The sequence below is a fragment of the Geotrypetes seraphini genome, chromosome 11 (genome assembly GCF_902459505.1).
Source record: "Geotrypetes seraphini chromosome 11, aGeoSer1.1, whole genome shotgun sequence".
In the NCBI taxonomy this organism is placed as follows: Eukaryota; Metazoa; Chordata; class Amphibia; order Gymnophiona; family Dermophiidae; genus Geotrypetes; species Geotrypetes seraphini.
Window position 1 is genome coordinate 119,091,252 of NC_047094.1, and position 26,475 is coordinate 119,117,726.

Consider the following 26,475-nt stretch of genomic DNA (forward strand, 5'->3'; position numbering starts at 1 on the left):
ACACACACCCTGCAGAGCTGAACAGCCCCAGCAAAAAGCGTGGCATCTCCAAGACTGGACGGATAAAGACCCCGTGGGACCAGCACCGACAAGACTCTAGTGCAATATGAGGTTACTACTTCTGGTCGCTTGTGCTGCAGGGCTGTCGGTCCTCAGCTGCTATGCTGCACCATTACAGTCCCAGTCACAAGTGTTTGTGACTTTCCCTGGCGATCTGGTCAGAAACATGACTGATCAGGAACTTGCTGAGGTGAGCTTTTTTTGTGTGTAAAATCCATAAATTATAGTTCCTGTACACACCTAATGCCACAGAATCACTACGGGGGGGGGGAGGGGAAGTATTTTGACCCTGAAATGACAGATAACTGCTTTGGGTACCCTATTCTTTCTCAGCCTCCATCCCTGTGATTTGAATGCTGTATTCCCTTTACAGTTGTGGGTACTGTGTTTCCAACACAGGCTGGTGTTCACTGTCACTACTGGGGGTACTCTGTTCCTGACACAATGTAATAACACATTGGCGCCATCTTCTGGTGAGATTCTGCAACACAGGACCAACGAAGCAGTGACTCGTGATCTGCCAGAGCTGTCTGTGATCATGTATGGAGGAGATGACTAGACAACAGAGCAAGGGGAACAGCTGACAAGCACTGGGATGCCCTGATGGTGGGAAATGAGCTAACTTAGAATAGCAGCTTGTATGCTGATAATAGAAGATGTATTGCTGAATGCAAAGTTAGGCATCATTATATCCCAGGAATGCTGGCACCGACTGCGAGGGTATCCCAAGGATAACTGCATGGAATGGGCACGCTGATGTAATTGGGGCTTCAGTTGTTTGTTAGGCATTTATAACTCTTAAATGTAAAGGTGTTTATTTTCCAGTTAATTAGAGATGCGAGGATACAAAAAACCCAGAGTTTTCAAGGCACAAGTACTATTTCTGGGTACTTTTTTTCATGTTCAATTACATAGACTCGGACAGCTGTGCAGCCGTCAGCACAGAAATGGAAGGGATAATCTAAGACAGGCAAGGGGAGGGGTGTGAATGTACTAGGTGAAGTGGTGTTTGTTCAGTCTTGACCTAACAATGCCTGTTTTATTTCTGTGATATTAGATTATTTGAGCAGCGTTTATCAGCTAAAACCTCAAAACCAAAAGCCCTGGGTTTCCCTCCACACTATCTAGCACATGTCTTCTCCATTAGGCACATTTCACATCAGCTTCTATTGGGAGATAATGGCAAATTCTTGCAGTGCTATTTAACTTTTCCATCACGCCAACAGCAACACGATGCTGTGAAACACAAATCCAGAGAAAGTCCACACAGAGATGCAGTGAATGATTAACGCAAGCCATAGAGGTTTACTAAGCAAAGGGGTTTCTTGTCCCTATATGAGATTGCAACCGAAGTGACACCTCCTTTATGTAATCATTCCAATCCATAGTTTTGTGTGATAATTATGTTAATCTGCTCTGTTGGCAATTTACAGCAGTTTATCTAAGAAATGCTTCACAAGTAGCAACAACATTTGAATAAAGGCATAAACATATAAACCTGTGTGATCACTAGTTGAGTAAATTATTTCAGATTACATAGCAACATTATTAAATTGCTATTATTTAAAATACATTATCTAAAAATTATTCATTCAGATTATGTACGGGAGACAGATCTCACAGTTGCAGTTACAGGAATGTGGCAGACCAGTAGAATACACTACAGACTAATCCTTCTATACCCACCTGTCTCTTTTTTAGAATTACCTGGAACGGTACGGCTATATCTCAAGGAGGGTAAGAAGCAGCGGGCAGGTGTCTCTGGGCAAGGCCCTGAAACAGCTGCAGAAACAGCTGGGTTTGCAGGAGACCGGCGAGCTGGACTCGAACACTTTGGAGGCCATGAAGACGCCACGCTGTGGGGTTCCTGATATAGGCTACTTCCAGACCTTTGAGGGCGACCTGAAGTGGGATCACAATGACATCACTTACCGGTGAGTTAATGGAGCAGCACAAGGTGGAGCGGAAGGGAAATACCTCAATCAGGAGGTGTAAGAGTAAGCACCATCTCGTTCCATAGGGTGCAAAACCAGGAGAGACTGAGGAGGACAACAGAAGAATTTCCTGTACATGCAAAAGCCAAGCGATCACTGGGAATCAAACAGAAAAATAAGGAATAGAGAAATGAGCTTGTAGCATTAGGAGAGGAAAAGCTATAGAACACGTAAGGGTTTAGGTCCTTCTCTTACAAGCCCTGTTCGGGTTTAATACATGCATAAACCAGCAATTAAGGCCCATATTCTATAAATGGTGCCTTAAGTTAGGCGCCAATAGGAGCTCTGCTGGCACCTAACTTACCCCCTCTTTTACGATGCATAGCGCGGGTTTTAGCGCTGGCAGCGGCGGTAACTGCTCCGATGCTCTCAGAATTCCTAGGAGCATCAGAGCAGTTACCGCCGCTGTCGGCGCTAAAACACAAGCTATGCGTTCGTAAAAGAGGGGGTTAATTGGTAAAAGCCATTTTAAAAGGTTTTAAATGTCATTTTAAAAAAATATAGGCGCCTAGAAAAACAGCACCTTCATCAAGTCTACGGAGGCGCCTCAGAACGGCCAAGGTCGAAGTAGGCATGGTTAACACCAGAAACAACCTCAGGCATTCTAAGGCGCCTCCATAGACGCGATTCTCGTCAAAGGTAAGCGCCGGAAATATAGGCTTTTAAAACCCTGGCACATGTTTCTGGCACCTGCCTTTGACGAATGTCATGATTCTGTAAATGGTGCTATTGTGTGATTAACATGCGATCAGAGGTCGTTTTATAGGCAGCTGCCGATAATGGCGCCGTTTACAGAATCCGGCCCTAAATGTTTATCTTGCATAAATGTCCATGTTTCTATTTTACAAAGCCTTGGGATATACACATATCAAATTCAAGTATGTGAAAATGGCAAAGGGACATGGCTTGGCTGTGTTTCGGCACTTGGAGAAGAGCCGGGGCAGGTCTCACCGACGAAGATGGCAATCCAAATGAAGGAGTCGTGAGACAAAAGATGTCAAGTACTCACCAATAGGTTTATCCTAAATATTCTTTATTGGTAGACAACATGGTGTAATGAAGTACTCGACATCTTTTGTCTCACGATTCCTTCATTTGGATTGTCTGCGTTTAGGTCAGGAGAAGGGAGTGGCAAATTCATTAACTGTTTAGTCCCCATTCAGAAGGGAGCTAAATGTTTACATCCTGTTTTAGTTTTGATAACAAGTAGAAGTGTGTTTAGTTATTACGTTACATCAGGAGTTGCACCTGCCCTCAAGCACATGTAGGGGGAAATTCAGCTGAATTAGCATGCGCTAAGAATTGGTGCACGCTAAATGCTAAGATGTCAATTGTATTCCTATGTGCTAATTGTTTGTTAAGTGCCGTCGACTTGTGTTCGAGTCCTAGCAACTTGATGAATTACAGATCTAAAGAGATTGGTTTTGTGCGTCTGGTAAGGTCCTCCAGTGTCATCCCCATGGTTGGTTTCAACGTGTCCAGCCATCTGTGTGTAGGTACAAATGCCTGCATCAGGGGTCAGCCAAATACTAAAAATATTGAAAAGAATCGCAAAACAGTATATCTAAACAGGGTTGTACGATTTTTGTGCTGGAGCACAAAATTAAGGCGTTCTGACAGAATGGCGGTAGATCTCAGAATGGCGCCATTATGTTGGAATATTGAGGTTTTCCACCATTTTGTCGGAAAGCCTTAATTTTGGGCTCTGGCACAAGAATCGTACACCATTATTTAGATATACCGTTTTGTGAGTCTTTTCAATAGTCCTAGTATCTGGCTGACTCCTGATGCAGGCGCTGTACACCGAAACACAGCAGAGCCCAGAGAACGGACAAATGGACTTCACATATGACACAGATCTGAGACCAGAGAGGCAGTTGAAGAAGGGGAGATTGAAGCAGTTGGGACTTTTCTCCCTGGAGAAGCGAAGACTTAGAGGAGACATGATAGAAACCTTCAAGATCCTGAAGGGCATAGAAAAAGTAGACAGGGACAGATTTTTCAAATTAAGGGGCGCCACAAGTACAAGGGGGCACTCGGAGAAATTGAAAGGGGACAGGTTTAGAACAAACGCTAGGAAGTTCTTTTTCACTCAGAGGGTGGTGGATACGTGGAACGCGCTTCCAGAGGCTGTTGTAGACAAGAAAACATTAAATGGTTTCAAAGAAGGTTTGGATAGATTCCTAGAAGAAAAAGGGATTGAGGGGTATAGATAGGTATAGACCATTGCTCAGGAAATGGGCCTGATGGGCCGCCGCGGGAGCGGACCGCTGAGCAGGATGGACCTAGGGTCTGCCTCAGCGGAGGCAACTTCTTATGTTCTTAATAAAGACTAAGTCCCTGTTCATTGAGGCCCTTTGTGCTTTTTACCTCACTACACGCTGTATTAGCACAGAAATACTCTTTGGTTATGCATGCATACTCTTTCTTTTCCCTATTCCTTCTCTCCAGCCAGTCTCTTATCTTATGCTTATTAATTTTTCATCCTCATTCATTTCTCTACCCATTCTCACCATCCCTCTCATGAGGTAGCTGAACGATTTTCAGAAATTCTTTGGAGACACATTTGTTGTATGTATGATGAAGTTGAAAAAAAAAAGAAAGTTACAAAGAAAGAGATAATTTCTGTTCTCTCAGGGATTCCGCAGCCGGAATTGTGCTTGTTGCAGGTTTCCGGGTCTCGCTGCGTCGTTGTCAGGTAGAAACTGATGTTTCAGCCACCATGCTGTGGCTTTCTTCAGGGTATGCTCTGAAGTCTGCAGTGTGACTTTGTAATTAGTGGGTTCACTGACCTGATTGGGAAAAGGGCAGTCCACCAATTTGAATTTTGTTGTGAAAGTCCATAGAATGGAAAAGTCGCTGGTAGGTTTAAAGATGTCCTCCTCAGGACGACGACGCAGCGAGACCTGGAAACCTGCAACAAGCAGATAATTTCTGCATTTTTGCTGGAAAAATATAGATCCAGTCTAATGCATTTTACTGGATGATTATGACTTTTCAGTCCCATCACATGTTCCAACATGTGCCTCAAAATAACATTTGAAAGTTAGTCATCTTTCCTTGATGTCTCCTTCATATTTCTCTTCTCTCTGTGCCCCATCTCCACTCAGTTTTTCCTAATCTTTCCTCGCCTTACTTCCTTTGGCATAGCTTATGGAGCAGAAGCCTCTGCCTGAATTAAAACACACGTACACTGGGTTTCACTAAACTGTTGAGGAGCTTCTTACCTCAGGCCAGCGAGGTAAATGCTCCAATGCTCGTAGGACTTGAATGAGCGTTGGAGCATTTAACATAACAATTCATTACGAAATTGCCTTCTGTCAGGCCCCTTCATACTTGGCTAATATATTCTGTGTTACTTCTCAGAGAAATAACAGAAGATCTCACCCCCTTTTCACTTTTCCACCTGTTAAGGATTGTAAAAGTAAGAAATACCACCGATCGAACACTTTCCTTTCAAGCAGCCTTTTACGACAAAACCTTTCATCATCTTCTTATGTCTTATTTTCATTTTAGAAGAAAATTATAAACTTATCTCTTTTCAGAATTTATACTTAATTAACTCTTTGATCCTACATATTTTGTCTAATTAATCTTTTGTAAACCGCATTGAACTCAATGGTTATGCGGTATAGAAATCTGATTTTATGTTATGTTATGTTCATTCTATACTGCAGCTACCTTACAGTTCAGTGCAGTTTACAGTACTAAAATACTGTGCATTCACAGTGAATTACAATTGAATTATTTAAAAAAAAATTGTCATAAAGATATGTTTTTATCAATTTCCTAAAAATTATAGGACTTGGAGCTTAAAATCAAATTACCAAAGCAACCTAATAGGGGAGATTTTATTTAAAAATTGTTTGTATAAACAACCTTTTTCCAAAGGGAAAGCAAATAGTCTGGATCATGAGTAAAGCGCTTTCTACCTTGCCGGCCCGTGGTAAGAAGCTCTTCTGCAGTTTAATAAAAGAAGCCTATAGGTCACTAAATCTGACCTCATTATCCCAAGCACTCTCCCTTTTACCCTTCTCCACCTGCCTTTTGAGCTCAAAGGCTTTGATAGGACAGCCAGAGCATTCTGAGGTTATGGGTTCAAACTTACACTGCTCCTTGTGACCCTGGGCAAGTCACTTAATCCCCCCATTTCCCCAGGTACATTAGATAGATTGTGAGTCTACCAGAACAGACAGGGAAAAATGCCTGAAAGCCTGAATAAACTCATGTATACCGTTCTGAGCTCTCCTGGGAGAATGGTATAAATAAATTTGAAATTTCTTTAAAACTGAATTGCATAAAAGGAACTGATTACTTATGGCATCAGGGTCTGATTACTTATGGCATCAGGTGATTTTTTTCTCACACTTTTCTTTTTCTGGGCTTAAGAGAAAGATGCGTTGTGTATTTAAATATAGCATGTTCTCCTGAGGGAACCTCCTTTCTCAAACCAGGAACAGTAAACCATATTGGAGTGGGCAATGCACTGACACTGCTCTGTCTTCATCTTTGCAGTGTGCTGAACTATTCTCCAGACATGGATGAGGAACTCATCGATGATGCTTTCGCTCGTGCCTTTAAAGTCTGGAGTGATGTTTCACCGCTAACCTTCACTCGCCTCTACAGTGGTGAAGCTGATATCATGATCTCATTTGGTTCTGAAGGTAAGGTTTGCCCTGGGTCTAAGATATCAACAGGTCTGGTAACTGACACATTGACTTGAGTACTCAGGGGTTTATTTGACCTTGATTATTGATTAATAATGCTTCTTTTTCTCTTCTAGACCATGGAGATCCTTATCCATTTGATGGGAAGGATGGACTCTTAGCCCATGCCTATCCACCAGGCCAAGGAGTTCAAGGCGATGCCCACTTTGATGATGATGAGTTTTGGACACTAGGAACAGGAGTAGGTAAGAAGAACATTTGAGATTTAAGATGGGCGCACAGAAATCATTGCATAGAAGAGTATTGAGAAACTAGTACACAGTGGGTCTCATGTCCAGAAAATGGCATAAACAAAAACTTAAATAAAGGTATAACAGTAATGAAACACAAGCAGAAACCAATCTTGACGGAGGAAAAAGCCTCAGACAGGGGCCCGCCTACCTCCACAAGGAGAAAGTTAAGTCATTATCTTCTTCTACTTCACTCAACTCTGAAAGCAATTTTCAAACACATTGCTAGGACCATCTAAATAGGAGGTTTTATGCCAGTGAAGTGATCGCCCGAACACCGCTATTCCACCATTGTGGAGGTGGGCGGGCCCCTGTCTGAGGCTTTTTCCTCCGTCAAGATCGGTTTCTGCTTGTGTTTCATTACTGTTATACCTTTATTTATTCCATTTTGGTGAAAGTGTTTTTGTTACTATTAGTGGTTTTCACCATATCCGAGTTTTTTTTGCTATAAACCAAAACTTAGACATTTTAATTGCCAAAACATCCAAGTGCCGATTTTCAACTAAGTTTTTAGCGGTTTCAAAAATGGATGTTTCTTTGCCCTGACTTTTGGACTTTTGGATGCAGATGCACTGTTGAAAATGCCCCTCAATATATGAAAACCAGTATACCGAAACTGATACTGTATGTGAAAACCGATGCCCCATATAAAACAATTCATTAAAATCCTACAATGCATCAAAATCAATAAATAACAGCAGTTGTCACATACATAGAAATCAACTCATAAAAACCAATAAACAAGTCAGATAGCAGTGAACAAAGATCAGTACACAGAAACTGGTGTTACACAGAGCAATGTGTAGTATCTAGAAATAAATTATACTGCGGACCAAGACCAAGCTCACTGACTGATCAACCCGGTAATCTTTTTCCTTTTTGTTTTCTAACAGTTGTCAAGACCAAATTTGGCAACTCCAATGGGGAAACCTGCCACTTTCCATTTCGATTTGATGGGGAGTATTACTCCAGCTGCACCAGTGAGGGACGTACTGATGGGCTGCTCTGGTGTGCCACCACCGCTAACTTTGACAAGGACAAGAAGTTTGGCTTCTGCCCTAGCGAAGGTGAGTATCCGTCTCTGAACCATTCTTCCGGATACATAGTTACAAATGTAGTCGATCAGGTTGAAAGAAGACCGGAGGCCTATCCGATTCAGCCTTATTCCGTGGCACAGAGTGCTCCAGTAATTAGACAGACATTATTTCCATAGGGTAGATAAACAAGTGCTCCATCTCTATTTGAGATCTGGATACAGTCTTCTCTAGTCAGCATCACTTCATTGATAATTCTCATCTTTCCAGAATCTTTCATTGTATTCAGTGGTGTAGTAAGGGTAGGGGGCATCCTCTGCTACCTCCTCACTGCACCCCCGCTCCTTCACATTTCGCACTCTACACTCACTCTCCCTCTCCCCCGTACCTCTCAATCTTCACCACCACAAGTGGCTTTTGCAGCATGCTCCTGGCGCCAGCATTGGATTTCCCTCTGATGTCACTTCCTGGCCCCTGACTTGGAAGTGATTCATAGGGGAACCAGGCTGGTGTGAGCAACAGGCAGGAGAAGTTGCTCGTTATAGTGAAGATCTACCAAGGTATGGAGTAGGGAGGGATGGTGCGAGCGTGGTATGTTGGTGTGGGGTGGAGAGGTGCTGGCGCCCCCCCCCCCCATACTATGCTACTGATTATATTCCTTGCTAAGTAACAAGGTATTGATAAAGCTCTCCCCAGTGCTTATGTTGATGACCTCCATCTACCATGCTGTCTGCTAAATTCACTGTTCCTTATTGTTTAGATCTCTTCACCTATGGCGGTAACAGCGATGGTGAGAAGTGTGTATTTCCTTTTATCTTTGATGGTGAATCCTATGATGCCTGCACCAAGGATGGTCGAAATGATGGATATCGTTGGTGTTCAACCACTGCCAATTTTGATGAGGACAAGAAATTTGGTTTCTGCCCAAACAGAGGTAATGCGTTCTGAATTGCAGAAAATATAGTGGACGACCAGTGTAATAACATGATTGATAACATGATCTATTGGCATGTAATAACATAATTGCTACCATGATCTAATGGCTCCACCAAGCTGGACATCTGGCTTTGGCTTCTAGCTAAGGCTCTTGGTTCCTGAATTTAACCTTCAGAGTACTGGGGGGGAGGGTCCCACAAAATAAAAGGTTCACGTAGGTTGCAAAATAACCCACAATACAGGGCAGCTGAATAATCAAAGAATATATAATAAACTATGATCTCCCATGTGCATATAAGAAAAATAAATTCAGTTTTAATTCATAGGCGTTTGAAAGGATCAGGCTGGTTATTGCAGTAAAATTCTATTTTTATTTAATATTTTAACTGTTGACATTTAGAAGCTATTATGAAATCTAAAGCAATGTGAAACAGAGAACTGAGCCCTGGGAAGCAGAATGAACCATATGCAAGATGTTTCTTCCTGCTTGCCCAACCACTAGGAGTCACTGTAATTCTCATTCTCAGAGAATGATATGGGGACAAATTTTTCCCTGTCCCCACTGGAACTCGTTTTCCCGTCCCAACCCAGCGAGTTCTTTTCCTGTCCCTGCCCCATTCCTGCAAGCTCTGTCCTCATCTGCACAAGCCTCAAACACTTTAAAATCATAAGTGTTCGAGGCTTATGCGGTTAAGGTTGAGCTTGCAGGAATGGGTCAGAGACAGGGACTGAGACAAAACTCACGGGGATAGGGAAATTGAGTTCCTGAGGGGATGGGGACAAATTATTCCCCATGTCATTCTCTAGAAATCAAAGTGTAGTAAAAGTGAGCCAAGTATAGGACAATGGAGCCATTGTGACATCACTGATGAGGTTGGCTCTTAGGCATTGGTGGAATGAGGCATTATGACATCACAATACCTGCTCTGCTTATCAGAGGCTGAAACCAATCACAATATTTATTTATTCAATTTTCTATACTATACTCCCAAGTAGAGAATTACATGGAGACAATTTTTTCCCTATCCCTGCAGGAACTCATTTTCCTGTCCCATCCCGGAGAGTTCTTTTCCTGTCCCTGCCCCATTCCTGCAAGCTCTGTCCTCATCTGCTCAAGCCTCAAACACTTTAAAATCATAAGTGTTTGAGGCTTGTGCGGTTAAGGCAGAGCTTACAGGAATGGAGCAGGGACAGCGAAAAAACTTGCGGGGAGGAGACAGGGAAATTTTGTTCTCTAAGTAGAAACTATTGCTTGGAAAAGGGATGAAAACACTGTGTGGGGCGACAAGAGAGTTCAGACCTCAGGGCTGCTTGCAAATGCCAAATGGAATTGGAGAAGGCTCACTGAGGCAGAGTAAGATTGGAAGTGACAGAGGGCAGAATGCTGGGGTTAGTCTTGTTGAAAACCTAGTATGTGGCAAAATGAAGCCTTGAAAATATAAAAAAATTTGGAAACACTAACAGCTTGGGTCTGGTGGTTTGCATTTGATAGCAATGGAGTTTCATAGTCATGTCTTACAACCATGGCTTGATTGCTGTTATGACTTAGCCAGAATTTAAAAAGTATTAGTTGGTATTGAAGTGAACTTCTTTCTCTTATCCCCCATTTCTCTTTCTCTTTGATGCTCCTTTGCTGAAACTGTTTTTATTGTTTCACTGTCAGTTCATTATATTTGACATTTGCATAGCCAACACGAATAGAATTCAAATGTTACCAAAACCATTGCAAATTGTCTCCCTGAATTTCACTCTTCTTGCATTCTCTTGGTGGCCTTTCTCCCTCTCACTGTTGTATTCCTTTTGATTGCAGACACAGCTGTAATTGGAGGAAACTCCCAAGGCGACCCTTGCGTCTTCCCTTTCACTTTCACGGGGAAAACTTACAGTTCATGCACCAGCGAGGGCCGTGGGGACAGGAAACTCTGGTGTGCCACCACCAGCAACTATGATACTGACAAGAAATGGGGCTTCTGCCCTGACCAAGGTACAGCCTCCCAGTTTTAATTTCCACCTTCGCTTTCCCTTTCCTGCTATCTCTTCAAGGAAGAAGGGGGCCTATTTGCAGCGGCTCCTGGATCCATTGGGGTTTAGAGACCTTTGTTTCTTGGGGGTTCTTAAATTGAAGTTCTGCCAGTGTTTGATAATGATTGCTTGTAAGTGCCAGTATTTAGCAGAGAGACTGTGAGTGAATCCTTTTCACACGTCCTTCTTCGTTGCCTTGGCTGTTTTGTGTTCCCATTGGACGTTGATCTCCTTTTCGGACTCTCTTGCTTGTAATTTCTAATATTCTTGTCGCATTGCTTTTGGGTCTTAGGTTATAGCCTCTTCCTGGTGGCTGCCCACGAGTTTGGACATGCCTTGGGTCTGGAGCACAGCTCTGTGCATGATGCACTAATGTACCCCATGTACAGCTACATTGAGGATTTCCATCTACACCCAGATGACATCGCCGGCATCCAGTTTCTCTATGGTAACCACTTGTCAGGCTTTATAGACACTCCTACTGATTGATTGTAGCTGGCCATCTGGTTGACAGACTGTCATACTTGCTGGCTCATTTACCGAGCTGAAGACAGAGGAATGAAGATGCAGGAAAATAATTCCTGAATTGAGAGGAAGAAAGGGAGCACAAAAGAATAGAAAAAGATAGCAGCAAAGAACAAAAGAACAGAGGAAACACCACATGGGTACAAGAAAGAAATGCAGAGAGGGAGGGGAAATTCTAAGAATTTGGGAAGGAAGGATGCAAGGAAAGGAAAACCAGAAAAGGGGGGTGGGGGAAGCAGAAAGGGAAATATGAAAGAGAAGGAGCAAGTAGAACGAAAGAGAAGAATGTATGTAAGAGATAGTGATGGGGGAGCGATGTGCGAGTGATTTCACTGTAACTCGTCCTGATTTTCAGCAATATCACACCTTGTTCATTTCCAGCAGCATCTGTAGAGAGACTTGTTTCCATAGTAACCCTGAATCATGCACATTGGCGAAGCACGGACTTGGCATTCAGCGATGGGGGTGGGTAGGGGAAGGTGAGGCAGCGCCCATCTTTCAAACTACAGCCTTGAGACATTCCCTTCTTAGGGGTATGAGATAATGTTCCACATGCCACATTTCTGAAACCTCTCATTCAGATCACCGTTATACACCCCATTCGCCAAAGGCAGACCTGATCCCTCTATCAGCCCCTCTCTTGGTGAAGGGTGGTAGGTCATGAGCAAAGGAGACCACCGAAATCTGGAAAGTAAGAAAGGATTAGATTTAAGGTTCTGTAGCCCTCTTAATTCTTGTAAGCATTTCATAGAATTGGCATTTTAAGGTGAATAATTTATCTCATGGTTTCCAGGGTATGTGCTTGCAATAGGCTGCTTCAGTTGTGTGACTGACCGGTGCAATTCATGCCTTCCTGTTTCTTCTAAAGGTCCAGATCCAAACCCTCCAAAACCCACCTCTGAGACTCCAGATGAGACTACCACTCCTGAATTGACCACTACAACCACCGAAATCGCCCCTGTTGACCCCACCAATAATGCCTGCAAAATGAAGTCTTTTGATGCTATCACAGAGATCCAGGGAGAGCTGCATTTCTTTAAGGATGGGTGAGTAATCCATCAGAAGCTCTACAGAAGCCTAAGACTTCGAGTTATTTGAATGTACAGACAGAACAGAGAGACGGGAGGGGAAGGGAGAAGAAAAGGAGAAGTAAATAGCTGATGACGAGAGATCCTTTAACAAGATGCTGCAGTCCAGGGTAGAAGCAAGCAGGCCTATACACAGTGGTGTAGTAAGAGGGGAGTGAGGGGGCGATCTGCCCTGGGCGCCAAGTTGGTGGGGGCGTTGGCATCCCTTTTCCTCTCCCCCCTCCGTATCTTCTCATTCCTTCCCTCCAGGCACATGCCCCCTTCAACATGCCTCTAATTGTTGTTCGCGGCAGTCAATAACGCGCCCTTCGCAACCCCGTCGGCTCTCATGCTGACGTCACTTCCGGGTGCCACGCATAAAAAGTGACATCAGAGATGGGGTTGCGAGGAGCATGTTGTTGACTGCTGCGAGCAACAACTTCAACTAGAAGTACATGGGAAGGGGGGGGCGCATGGCAGGCGGGATCGGGGAAGGAGCGGGGAGCAGAGATGAGGACGGGTGAGTGGCAACACGGCCCCTGGTGCCTCTCACCCTCGCTAAGCCATTGCCTGTAAGTTAGACCTTGATGGAGAGTTTAGATATGGAGACAGAGACAGACAGATGGACAAAAGCAGGTCAAAATGTGAAGTGTTTATGCACAGGGATGGATGCAATGAAATAGGTTAGAGCAGTGGTTCCCAAATCTGGTCCTAGAGGCCCCCTGCCAGTTTTCAGGATGCAGTCAGTGGTGTAGTGCGGGGTGTGTGTGTGTGTGCAAACCGCCCCAGGTGTCAAGTTAGTGGGGGCGTTGGCACCTCTCTGCCCCACCCTGACACACCATGCCACCCTCGTGCCATCCCTCCCCATACCTCCATATTATCTTCGCTAGCGCTGTTGCTCATGCCAGCCTGGTTCCCCTCTGAATCACTTCCAGGTCATGGGGCCAGGAAATGACATCAGAGGGAATCCAATGCTGATGCGAGGAGCATGCTTGCAGAAGCTACTCATGCTGGCAAAGATGAAGAGATACAGGGGGGGAGAGCGTTAGTGTGGAATGGGGGGTGCGGGAGGCGCCACCACCCCGGGTGTCTCCTGCCCTTACTACGCCACTGGATGCAGTGCATGCAGATCTCTCTCATTAATATTTATTGTGGACATCCTGAAACGCTGACTGGCTGGGTGTCTCCAGGACCAAGTTTGAGAACCAGTGTGTTAGAGACTAGAGTAAGGGAAGGTCAGAAGGGCATGCTGGAGGATGGGCATTTGTAATTAGAAATAGGAAGAGTATAATGAAGAATGGAACTCATAATAGCTAGTCGGAAAGAGATCTGTAATAACAGAGCTGCCAAGTTTTAAGCCAGTTCTAGCTGCACTAATCCGAATAGGCAGAATCTGGAACTACAAATCCCATACTGCTTCAGGATTAAGTTCAAAAGCAGGATTGGCCAAAATGTCTCCCTCGTAGAACTGGGCCACTTGGAAGCCCTGCAGAAGGTCAAAGTTGCCTGGTGGAATATTTCAAACCAAATATTGTCTCTTTTCAGTAAGTACTGGAAGATTTCGGCAGTAGGACAGGGTGCCATCAAAGGCCCGTTGCAGATCTCTGATGCCTGGCCTGCCCTCCCTGCCACCATCGACACAGCCTTTGAAGACCTGCTCACCAAGAAGCTCTTCTTTTTCTCCGGTAACAATGTTAACATTTATATGCATGTGTATGTACCCATAAAGGTCTGAACGCTGGTGGATGCTTTCGGTCGATGCATCTATGTCTGCTTGCCTGATGAAATGTGTTTTATATGTTCATGTTTGCATGTTGCTGTATGTGCAGATGCATTGACGTTAGCTGGCTTGTGAATATTTGCAAGATGACCTATTTCAGTGCTTCTCAGCTCAGTCGTCGGGGCACATCCAAATTTTCAGGATATCCACGGTGCACATCATGAGCAAAATTTGCACGCATTGCTTGCCTAGTATGCAAATCTATCTCATGCATATTCATTGTGGCAATCCTGGATGGATGTGCCTTAGGTTGAGAATCCCTGGTCTATTTTGCTGTTTGTGCAAAGTGGTAGGGTAGCGCTGTTAGTCCATGTTTTAAAGGTAATAACTAGAAATAAAACAAAAAAAATAAAATAAGATGATGCCTTTTTTTATTAGACTAAATACATTTTGGGATGTGCTTTTGAAGGAAATCCTTCTTCTTCATTTTCCTGAATTTCTGATCTGAAGAAAAAAGGTTACTTTCATAAGAACATAAGAATAGCCTTACTGGGTCAGACCAATGGTCCATCAAGCCCAGTAGCCTGTTTTCACAGTGGCCAATCCAGGTCCCTAAATCTGGCCAAAACCCAAAGAGTAGCAACATTCTGACACCTCAAAGAATAGCAAGATTCTGGAACCCCAATGAGAGCAACATTCCAGATCTGAGATTGTGATGTCATAATGCCTCATTCCACAGTACCTCAGAGCCAACCTCATAAGTGATGTCACAATGGCTTGATTGTCCTATACTTGGCTCACGTTAGAACATAAGAATAGCCATACTTGGTCAGACCAATGGTCCTTCAAGCCTAGTAGTCCTCATGGTGGCCAATCCAGGTTACTAATACTTGGCCAAAACCCAAGGAGTAGCAACATTCCATGCTACTGATCCAGGGCAAGTAGTGGCTTCCCCCATATCTTTCTCAATAACAGACTATGGACTTTTCCTTCAGGAACTTGTCCAAACCTTTCTTACAACCAGCTACGCTATCCACTCTTACCACAACCTCTGGCAATGCGTTCCAGAGCTTAACTATTCTCTGAGTGAAAAAAGCTCATCACAAAACATATTAAGTTGTCCAATAATAAAGGTATCATCTTATTTTCTCTGCTTTGTTTTAGTTCTACAGTATTTATTACTGTTAGTGTAGTATGTGTAAATGTGTTGGATTGACTTTTAGATCTGTTTCTCTGTTAGTTCTCGTGTGCTTGGTTTCCATGTTTTAATTTGTTTGCCTACATTCATAAATTGCTACTTACATATTTGTATACTAGACTGGGTTACCGGATTTTGCATCTGGTAAAGGAGTTCACGTGGCCCTGCCCCCGGGCCTGCCTAGTTCCGCTCCCCCATCCCCACGCAAACCTTGTCTCTTCGGGCCAGGAGTGACGTCACCACATCGCATCCGTACATGCGCAGATGCACGGCAGACTCGGCCCCAATCTTACTAGTTTTTCAAAACCCGGACAAAGTGCCGGGTTTTGAAAAGCCGTACGGACAGTCCTCTGAAAAGAGGACATATCCGGGAAAATCTGTACATTTGGATGTTTAGCTAATGTATGGAATATTACAGCCTCAGTTTCATGGCCATAGAAGGCAGGTCTAGAGAATTTTTTTAGGGTAACTGCTCCTTACATTCTAATGCCTACGTGTGACCCAATTTTCAGGTCGCTCTTTTTGGGTATACACTGGTAAAACGGTTCTAGGACCTCGTAGTCTTGAGAAGCTGGGACTTGGTAAAGATGTGGAGAAGATTTCTGGGTCACTCCAGCGAGGACAAGGCAAAGTGCTGCTGTTTAATGAAGAGAAGTATTGGAGGTAACCGCTTGAAAAGTCAGTCATTCTCCTGACAGGCAGATAGAGGCAGTGAGGGAATACTGATAGCATTCCTTACATTGAAAGACGCAGATCCTAGAGTAGATTATGAAGACTACCCTGGAACAAGCTTACAGGTCCTGGAGGAGAGAATACAGACGCCTCTTCACTGAAAGCCTAGTTCCAATAATACAAGAGAATACAGACCTCCTTACCCTGAGAGCTACAGCTAATAAAAATGATATCATGTTTCCAAATCTAAGCTCAAACTGAGTTATATTTCAGCCTGGATTCTCTATATGATGCCGATAATGGTGGCCGCCTAAAAAATGGCTGCCGATCGCATGTCAATCGCGCAATGGCGCTGTATAGTGAATTGTGCCACCAGAAATGTAGGCCAGGATTTTCCAGCGCCTATCTTTGTCATGAAACGCGCCTTTGTAAGCACTTTATGGCACTTAACGCCACTTCTGGTGTTAGCCACATTCATACTGGTGTTAAGTGCCATAAAATGCCTACACAGGTGCGATTCTGGTGCCGGTAGACGCTTTAACTTTGCAGTTTTTGCTGTTCTAAACAGCATTTGTCTATTAACTTGGGCACCGGTAGTTATAGTAGGTATTTCACTGCCTCAGTCTAAGGGGGCCTTTTTACCAAACTGCAGTAAAAAGTGGCCTTAATCGGATCTTTTCCTCATGCTAAGGCCATTTTTTCCTTTGGGGTAAAATGGCCAATTTTTCTATTTTCCTTATTAATCGCCATCCACTATGTAGGTGGTAAAGGCTGGATTCTATAAATAGCACTTAGTGACATCTACATTGTAGGCATCGCTCAGTCAGTTGTCAATCAACCACTAGGCATTGCTTATAGCAGTGTTTTTCAACCTTTTTTGGGCAAAGGCACACTTGTTTCATGAAAAAAATCACGAGGCACACCACCATTAAAAAATGTTAAAAAATTTAACTCTGTGCCTATATTGACTCTATATAAAGTAATTCTCTTGAATAGGAATCAAATAAACACAAAGAAAGTATTTTATAATGCTGCCACTGCCAACAACACCGTTGGCGGCGGTGGCACTCAAGTGGCTAAAGAGCCGCAGTTTGCCGGCCTAGGGACAACACTGGAGGGTGGCCAGCTGTGCACCCCCTTGGGACGTAAACCCGGGGTGGGGCAGACCCCCCACCCTGGTATGTCACTATCTGTACCTCACTCCCTCCCTATGACCAAAAATTCTCCTTTCTTCTATTCCCCATGTACACAACCATCTCTTTCCCTCCCTTCCTCTCTCCAAAGTCCATGCCTTCTGTGTCCAAACACTCATTCCCTCCCTTCCTCTCTCCCAAGTCCATTTCTTCTGTGTCCAAAAACGCATTCCCTCCCCCACCTCAGCATCTCTTTCCCTCCCTTCCTCTCTCCCAAGTCCATTTCTTCTGTGTTCAAAAACGCATTCCCTCCCCCACCTCAGCATCTCTTTCCCTCCCTTCCTCTCTCCCAAGTCCATTTCTTCTGTGTCCAAAAACCCATTCCCTCCCCCACCTCAGCATCTCTTTCCCTCCCTTCCTCTCTCCCAAGTCCATGCCTTCTGTGTCCAAAAACCCATTCCCTCCCCCACCTCAGCATCTCTTTCCCTCCCTTCCTCTCTCCCAAGTTCATGCCTTGTGTCCAAAACGCACTCCCTCCCCCCTTTTGTGTTCCGTGTTTGCCTCCCAGCCCATCTTTGCAACTTTCTCAGCAAAACGAAGCTCAAGCCGCAAGGCTTGTCTTCTGCTTCCTGCCTGCCCTGCCGCGCACAAATAGCCGAACGGAAGTATTCTCCGACGTCAGCGCTGACGTCGGAGGGCAGGCTTTGCTTAAGCCCTCCCTCCGACGTCAGCGCTGACATCGGGGAACGCTTGCGATCGGCTATATGTTAGCTGCAGGGCAGGCAGGAACAGAAGACGAGCCTCGCGGCTGGAGATGTATTGAACTCCGCGGGTCCCCCGTCCAGCTCTCTCCTGTCCACGTGGGGCGGACCGCCCCTCTCCCTAGACTGGTGGTACTGCCCTGATGGCGGCCCTGACCGTACGGCACACCAGGCAACATCTCGCGGCACACTAGTGTGCCGTGGAACAGCGGTTGAAAAACACTGGCTTATAGAATCCCGCCTAGCGGCAGTTAGGCATGCTTAGGCAGTGGCACAGAAAGGGGTGTGGGGGGAGCGGTCTTCCTATGAACACAGCACCCCTCCTCCTCCTCTCCACTCCCCGCTCCTTGCCATGTGTGCACGCCCTTGCCTTCCCCCGTACCTTTTTTTACTTCCCCAGCATGAGGTTGCTGTCTGTTTCGTCTCTTCTGGGACCCATGCCTAGGAAGTGACATCAAAGGACACGCTGACACCGATGTGGGCATGCTGCTCATGCTGGAGAAGTTTAAACGGTACGGGGAAAGGGAAGGGAGTGCGTACTAGAGGTCTGCAGGGGAACGGGGATCGTGGAAATCCCGCGGGTCCCGCTGGGTTCCTGCGGGAATCCTCCCTAATCCACGGGACTACCACGGGGACCCCCCTCTAGCCAATGGGACTCCCACAGGGATGGAAGGCTTTGGAAGCAGGGTTCGTCCATATAATATAATGGACATGCCAGCCTTAGTAAAAGAGGGGGTTTATAAGTTAATTACCTGAACAGAAAACAAAAAAAGGGTTCCACCAAAGAGATTCCACAAGGAAAACAGCAGCACAAACACAAAAGAAACTGTGGAATTGATGATCCTGTCAGAAGTAATTGTTGCTTTTTATGGGGATGGGCGGGGTGGAGGTAATTCCTTCCGGGGATGGGTGGGGACAGAGAGGATCCTGACGGGGACAGGTGGGGACGGAGAGGATCCTGGCGGGGATGGGTGGGGACGGAGAGGATCCTGGCGGGGACGGGTGGGGATGGGTGGGATTTCTGTCCCCATGCAACTCTATAGTGCGTACACGGCAGGGGAGCGGGGAAGAAGGCAGGAGAGGGGCGCCAATGCCCCGGGGGCCGCTCACCCTTACTACACCACTGTGCTTAGGCATCATTAGGCATCCTGGAGGTAGGCGCCAGCAACCTGGCCTAATTTACGGTCACCTAACTCAGACGTCTAGCGAAGCTTAAGTCAACCATGCCTATTCTCTGCCCCTAACCATGCCTACTTTTCCAGAAAGGAATCATTAGGCATCGGACGGCACTCGACTTAGGTGTCGGTAGGCGTCCTATGAGTTTAGTGCCAAACTCTTGTCAATTAAAAATGTTTTTTTGGGGGGATTGGCTGAAAACTGGCACAGTCAATTACCACACCAATTTTTTTAAAAGTTGCACGCGGATTCCAAAGTTAGCCATTGCTACACGGCCTTGAATAGGGCACCTAGCAGCGCCTATTGTAGGTGTCCTATACAGTATCTGGCCCTATGAACTTGCGTTCTAAGCATGCACTAATCAGTTAGTGTGTGGCAATGTAAATTATTTCCTAAGATAGAAGACCAAAGGCCAATATTGAGATGGCTTGGAAATCCACTGCTTCTTCCTAGGATAAGCAGCATAAAATGCTTATTTATGGGTCTCGGCCTAGGTCAGTAAAGCCAGATCGTGCAGACTAGGAATTCAGAGTTTTATGCACACTGCTAATTTTACTGAGACGATCTAAATTTAGCTAAAGAAAATGAGATGAGGCAAAATAAAAGTGAGCAACAGAGAGCTAGGACCAGAGGGAAAAAGAGAGAAAGTAAGAGAGATGCAGTAGACTAAGACAACGAGCAGGGGAGAGGAAGCGGAAGAATGACACCTCTCCTTATGCTGTGAATATTTTCTTGCCTTGCAGGTTGGATGTAAAAGCCCAAGTGGTGGATAAAGGTTACCCACGTGACACTGATGAGGCTTTTGCCGGTGTTCCCACTGACTCTCATGATGTTTTCCTTTACAAAGGTAAGGAGCGTCCTCTTTTCCCAAATTACGAAGCTAAGATGTTATGATGAAGCTAGATATATCATCAGATCTTGTGGAACTACTGAAGTAGAGTGCTGAGACCTTGTTGTTCCTCCTTGGAAAGCCATTCATGGCTTACATTCTCCAAGACTCATGGATGAATTTAATGAGTGATTTTTATCTACAAATATGATCTATGATGGGCAAAAAGGAAGATGGAAAGTTTCATTTGCAAAGAGTGATTGTTGATTTTGCCCTTTGATCATGCACTTCCAGGGTGGGTGGGTGGGAGTGGAGGTTAGAAAATATTTTTAATTCTTTGAGTGCAATTTTTGAATATAAGTATGGGAGGGTGATATATCTATTTGTCATAGGTCACAATTTTGATTGAATTTAAGTGCTTTTATAGTGAAATATGATTGTATAATATGTTGTACTTATTTATGGCTCAAAATGAATAAAGATATTCAAAGAAAGTTTAATTTGAATTTTCATACTTTATGTGGGAGCAGAGCTGGCATAAGCGGGTGGCACCCGAGTAATTGATGTGGGCTCCCATGACACTGGGGCCCCTTGGTTGCCTCAAATTGAAGGACATATACCCCCGGATTCTAGATTCAAAGTTGGGTGGGCTAGCGTGGGCACCGATTGCAGATTTGTACGCAAATTAATTAGTTAATGAGCCAATTGGAGTTAATTGGCAATAATTTGGTGTTGTATGGGCTTCTGCCCAAGGCGCAATTCTATAAAATTTGTGCCTTAATTTCATAGTATGCAACTCCAAAGGGGTATGGCCCTGGGAGAGGCACAGGTGCATTAGGGGGTATTTCAGGAGGTTAGGCGTAATATTATAGAATACTATCAACTGCGCCCAGCTGCCGTTAAATTTTAAAATGTAAACCGCATTGACCCGCTTGTGGAAAAAGCAGTATATTAAGCTCAAATACGCATAAATATTTATGCCAGGATTTTGCAAGCATAAATGCTAGTGTCCTTAATTAGGCTTGAAGGGGCTGATTCTATAGATGGCACCTGATTCTATAGATGGCACCTGACATGGCAGGCGCCTAGAAAAATGGCATCTGCCATGTGTCAATCACATTCAGGCGCCACTTAGGGAATCATGGCTACCAGCGCCTAATGATGAACTTAGGTGCTAGTAATATAGGCTAGGACAGACAAGGGCAACTCCGGTCCTCGAGGGCCAGAATCCAGTCAGGTTTTCAGGATTTCCCCAATGAATATGCATTGAAAGCAGTGCATGCAAATAGATCTCATGCATATTTGTTGGGGAAATTCTGAAAACCTGATTGGATTCCGGCCCTCGAGGACCAGAGTTGCCCATGTCTGGGCTAGGGTGTAAAGGCTTACATTTCCAGTGCCTAGGTTCATCGTAGAATCACACCTAGTGGCGCTTAGTGACCCCTAAGATCATCTCTGCCCCTTAACAGGCCTACTTAGGTGTGCAACATCACTAAGCACCGCTAGGCGCCCGGGTGTTAGCTGCCAGTCCCGGGATGCGCCTAGATCAGTGGTTCCCAACCATGTCCTGGAGGACCACCAGGCCAATCGGGTTTACCAGGCTAGCCCTAATGAATATGCATGAGAGAGATTTGCATATAATGGAAGTGAGAGGCATGCAAATCTGCTCTATGCATATTCATTAGGGCTAGCCTGAAAACCCGATTGGCCTGGTGGTCCTCCAGGACAGGGTTGGGAACCACTGGCCTAGATTGTTTAAAAATTGTTTTTAATTGACTTATAATGGTGAGATCAATTAAGATAGGTGCCGGCGGAATATGGGCATGTTAAGCAATGCGCACAATTTATAGAATCCCTACTAGGAGTACAAAGAGACTCAGAATAATAATATAAGACACCCAAAATAAAGACAATGTTAGTTGTCAGCTGCTGTCTTTGATAGATTACCTCAGACTGTATGCATAATTTGATAACTTTATGTAGCATGTATAATTCTTTGTAACATGTTTAACTCTATACAGAATTCTATGTAGAGATTTGTTGCTTGTAACCCACCAGAACATTAATTAATAAGGATTTGGTGGGATATAAGATTGCATATAGCATAATTATCATTTGCATGCATTGGATGATACACTTAGGCATGCCTACTTACACCAGTCAATGACTATTATAATTTCCTAAAAGAGAAGTCCATAGGCTGTTATTGAGATGGCTTGGGAAAATCCACTGCTTATTCTTAGGATAAGAAGCATAAAATCAGTTTGACTACTTGGGATCTAGCTAGGTACTTGGGACCTGGGTTGACCACTGTTGGAAACAGGATACTGAGTTTGATGGACCTTTGGTCTGTCACATTATGCCAGGGATCTCAAAGTCCCTCCTTGAGGGCCGCAATCCAGTCGGGTTTTCAGGATTTCCTCAATGAATATGCATTGAAAGCAGTGCATGCACATAGATCTCATCCATATTCATTGGGGAAATCCTGAAAATCCGACTGGATTGCGGCCCTCATGGAGGGACTTTGAGACCCCTGCATTATGCCAATTCTTATGTTCTTATGTGTATAGGACAATCAAGCCATTGTGACCTTGGCTCTTAGGCATTGGTTTAATGAGGCATTATGACATCACAATCTCAGCTCTGGAATGTTGCTACTCTTTGGGTTTCTGCCAGGTTATCTGGGACCTGGGTTGACCACTGTTGAAAACAGGATACTGGGCTTGATGGACCTTCGGTCTGTTCCAGTATGGCAACTCTTATGTACTTATGACCCACCTATGCTCCTCCCATGTCCACACCCCCTTATGGGTTGCACATGAGGCAATTTAGGCATGCAGTGTTATAGAACAGCATGCAGGCAGATCTGTGTGCAAATCCAAATTAGTGCCAAGCAATGTCAATAATCGATTGTTCATACCTTTTTAACTTATTAATTCGTGCACGCAGTTGCCCTGCACACCCACATTTCAGTGACCTATATAGAATCTGGCGATATCTTTCTTGATGCTAATATCACTATTCTCTTTTTTTCAGATAAGTATTATTTCTGCCAGGACCGTTTCTATTGGAGAATGACATCCCGGCGCCAGGTGGACCAAGTGGGCTATGTGAAGTATGACCTTCTGAACTGTCCTGAAAATTAATTCTTTCTCCAGACCCCGGAAGCAGCACCTTGTCTGTATTTTTCTCTGAACGCAAGGCACAACCCATGTACTGAACTTCTTCTGACCTTTTCCACGTTATGAACTTCTGGGGATTTTTGTAGTGGTCTGGCCATAGCTCCTGAAGCATCAAGGGAATGGGCCAGGCTTTCGAAAGCTCTACAGAGAAAGTCACAATGCTGTAGCTTTATGATGCCTTTCTGGGACTTCTGAATAAGAAGGTGGCAGGGTCTCACCTCATGTAGGAGAGCATGCAGGAGTTGTGGGAGCACTTCTTAGTAAAACTGAGATCTTTGAATTGAGACTAAAACTCATAATGAAGAGATGGGGGTGGGGGCAAAGTCACTGAAGCGGAATAGGATGATTCATCACAGCTGCACTGAAACAGCCGCATTCAATCGTCCCATTCTGACCTGAGTGGACTGTGAGGGTTCCAATGCCATTGGCAGCAAGGAATTATTGGTAGCAAGAAAAGCAGCCTCCCATAGGCCAGCCTTATTGGCGGTAACTAAAGCGGCCTCTCATTGGCCAGCGAGGAAAGCAGTGGGACTGAAGGAACAGTAGTGACAGGTTTGTGCATCATCAAAGCAGCGGCGGCAGATCGCGGACAGGGAGGAGAGGGAGAAGGAAGACTTTTGGGGAGGTTTGGGGGGGGCATCACCCTCCCCAAACAATGATTCTTTGCCGCCGTCTTTTTCATGGGCCAATTCAGTGCTGAAACGGCTGTAATGAATCATCCTAGACCCATCACTGGCACCCCCCTCCTCTCTGTCCCCCCTTTCCAGTCCTCTCCCTGCCGCCTGCATGCCCCTTCCCCGTACCTTTTTAACTTTGGCGTGTCGGCTTCGGAGCTCTCTCTGACATCACTTCTTCTCGGAAGTGATATCAGAGAGAGTTCTGAAATTGATGCGGGCAGCAAGCTCTTTGCTGCTCGCGCTAAAGTTAAAAAGGTAAAGGAAAGGGGTACGGGCGCGTGGCAGGGGGGTGGGGTAGAGGGCGGGAGAGGGGTCACCCTCATTACGCCACTGGAGTGCAGCTGAATAATATCGACTGCCCAGAGAATGATTCTACTCAGGCAGGTCATACAGATAACTCTGTTGGGCTTTGGTAATTTACTTCATTCTGATTTATTTATTACCATTTCCTGGGACATGGAAGGCTTGGTGATGCACAGTATGGAGATCTTATAAGAAAGAGAGATTCTTTGATTCTAACATGGCTCCTTCATACTGCCAGCCCACACTTCCCTCGTTCTCCAATAGGTCACGCCTTTTACTCTCAATAGCATTTCTTTGTTTTCTAGGTTCTATGGCATAATTTTCAAGCCCCTACAGTAGCACCTCACAAATATTGCAGACGTACATGTAGCATTTGATCATCATGGTTAAGGAAGTGGGTACAGTGCATTGCCTCATAGCCGTAATAGGCCTCTTCATTACATGCTAAAATATCAGCTAGATCAAGATTCACTCTACAAGATTGATCCGGTCCTGGGTTTACCTCCACCGCATGCAGGGACTTGTAGTCTTGCTTTTCTTAGGGAATGCAATGGGGTAGATTCAGGGCTGAATCAACCTTGTCGGGTGAATTTGAAACCAGAAGAAAATCCTATTATATGCCTGTCAAGATCTATACCTTAACTCTGTTTAAGCTTGGATCTTCTTCTTCCTAAGTGGTCCTCACATAGGGCTTCAGATGGATTGAGACATCCGGGTTTTACTTTTACTGAAAGCAATGGAAGTAAGGAGGACAGATAGAGACATCTGGACTTTACTTCTATTGAAACAAACGGAAGTAAAACCTGGATGTCTCAATCTGTCCTCTGAGCCATATGGTAACCCTACCCTCACATGCAGTGTACCTTTGTCCATGCGACCCTGATGAATTTTTCTTCTGGAGAAACAATGTTAAATTATATAAATATGTATATATGTTTTTTGTTATTGTAATTCACAGAAATGAACCCGTTTGCCTGGTGCAAGCGTAAAGAGTGTGTTTGGGGAAGGAGAGATAGTTCAACCTGCCATTTTCACACTATGGCTCTGGACTGTTAATGCTCTAAGGAGTATTAATTACTATGCTTAGTATGCATGGTTTCAGCATTTCTACTTATTTAATGTCTTTTGCCTGAGTGAGCGAGTGAAGAGTGAGGGAGGGAAACTGTGGATAAAAGGAGAGCTAGATGGTAGGAACCAACAGTGGGGGAAGAAAAGGAAAGTGTGATCATTTTGGGCCTGCAATGACAGATATTTGTCATTATAACCATTCTTGTTAGTTTTAGAACCTTTTTAAATTATTTGTATTTCTAATAAAAATAATTATTGAACACCTTGAGAGTATGTTTTTTTTTGTTATTGACTGGTCTGTGCTAGTTGGAATTTTCCGATTGCAATGGGTCCAGGGAAGTACTCAGGCTTCGAAAATAGATGGTTAAGTAGTATATTCTCTGAAGTGTAATAAAACAAAGAAAACTATGAAAAGTTCAAAAAAGGAAAGAAAGCAAAATTATACAAACTTTTAAGATATTTCTTATAGCATACCGAGAAACCATCCTGTGTCATTCTTTAGTGTCTATCTCAACCTCAATCCTTCAAAGCAGCAGCAGATAACCGCGGAAAATAAACCCATGTCATTTTCTAGTGTCTATTTCAACCTCGGTCATTATTCAAAGCAACGCTTGCGGGTCAGTGGTTGTGGTCATTCATACTCTGATTCTTATGTGAGCCAAAGATAATGAAGCCATTGTGACATCACTGATGTGACTGGCTCTTAGGCACTGGTGGAATGAGGCATTATGGCATCACAAAATCTGCTCTGCATACCAGAAACTGTCATTCTCTAGTGTCTATCTCAACCTCGGTCCTTCTACACCAGCATTCTTCAATACAAGGCTTGAGGGGCATCTCCCAAAGCAGTATGGATCAAAAGCTAATTCTCCGCGGTGTAATTTATTAAAACCTTTCCAAATTATACTTTTGTACACAGTAGACACATTATGGGCCATTTTCTATAAACGGCGCATATATAAGTTGCCGCTAGGTGCTCTAATTTTGGCCATGTAGTGATGCCTAAGTTCCAGATCCGCGCCTAACTTTTATTTTGAATTGGCTTAATTGGTGTGGTAATTGACCATGCCAGTTTATAGCCAACTAGTGTTTTAGCCTGTTACATTCGTTACAGTAACGGGTGCTAGAATAGCCCCACCTATACCCTGACCCTGACCCCAC

The 26,475-nt window shown here is 44.5% G+C and overlaps 1 protein-coding gene across 1 annotated transcript; it reads left to right on the forward strand.

Moving 5' to 3' along the window:
• On the forward strand, positions 1–25,574 carry MMP9 (matrix metallopeptidase 9). The gene is made up of 13 exons (XM_033914989.1): positions 1–250; positions 1,762–1,994; positions 6,570–6,718; positions 6,838–6,966; positions 7,905–8,078; positions 8,806–8,979; positions 10,792–10,965; positions 11,296–11,451; positions 12,397–12,574; positions 14,141–14,280; positions 16,026–16,176; positions 19,999–20,102; positions 23,121–25,574. The coding sequence occupies exons 1-13, from the start codon at positions 107–109 to the stop codon at positions 23,228–23,230; spliced, it is 2,016 nt and encodes a 671-aa protein (XP_033770880.1). The 5' UTR covers positions 1–106; the 3' UTR covers positions 23,231–25,574.
• The last annotated feature ends 901 nt before the right edge of the window (positions 25,575–26,475 follow it).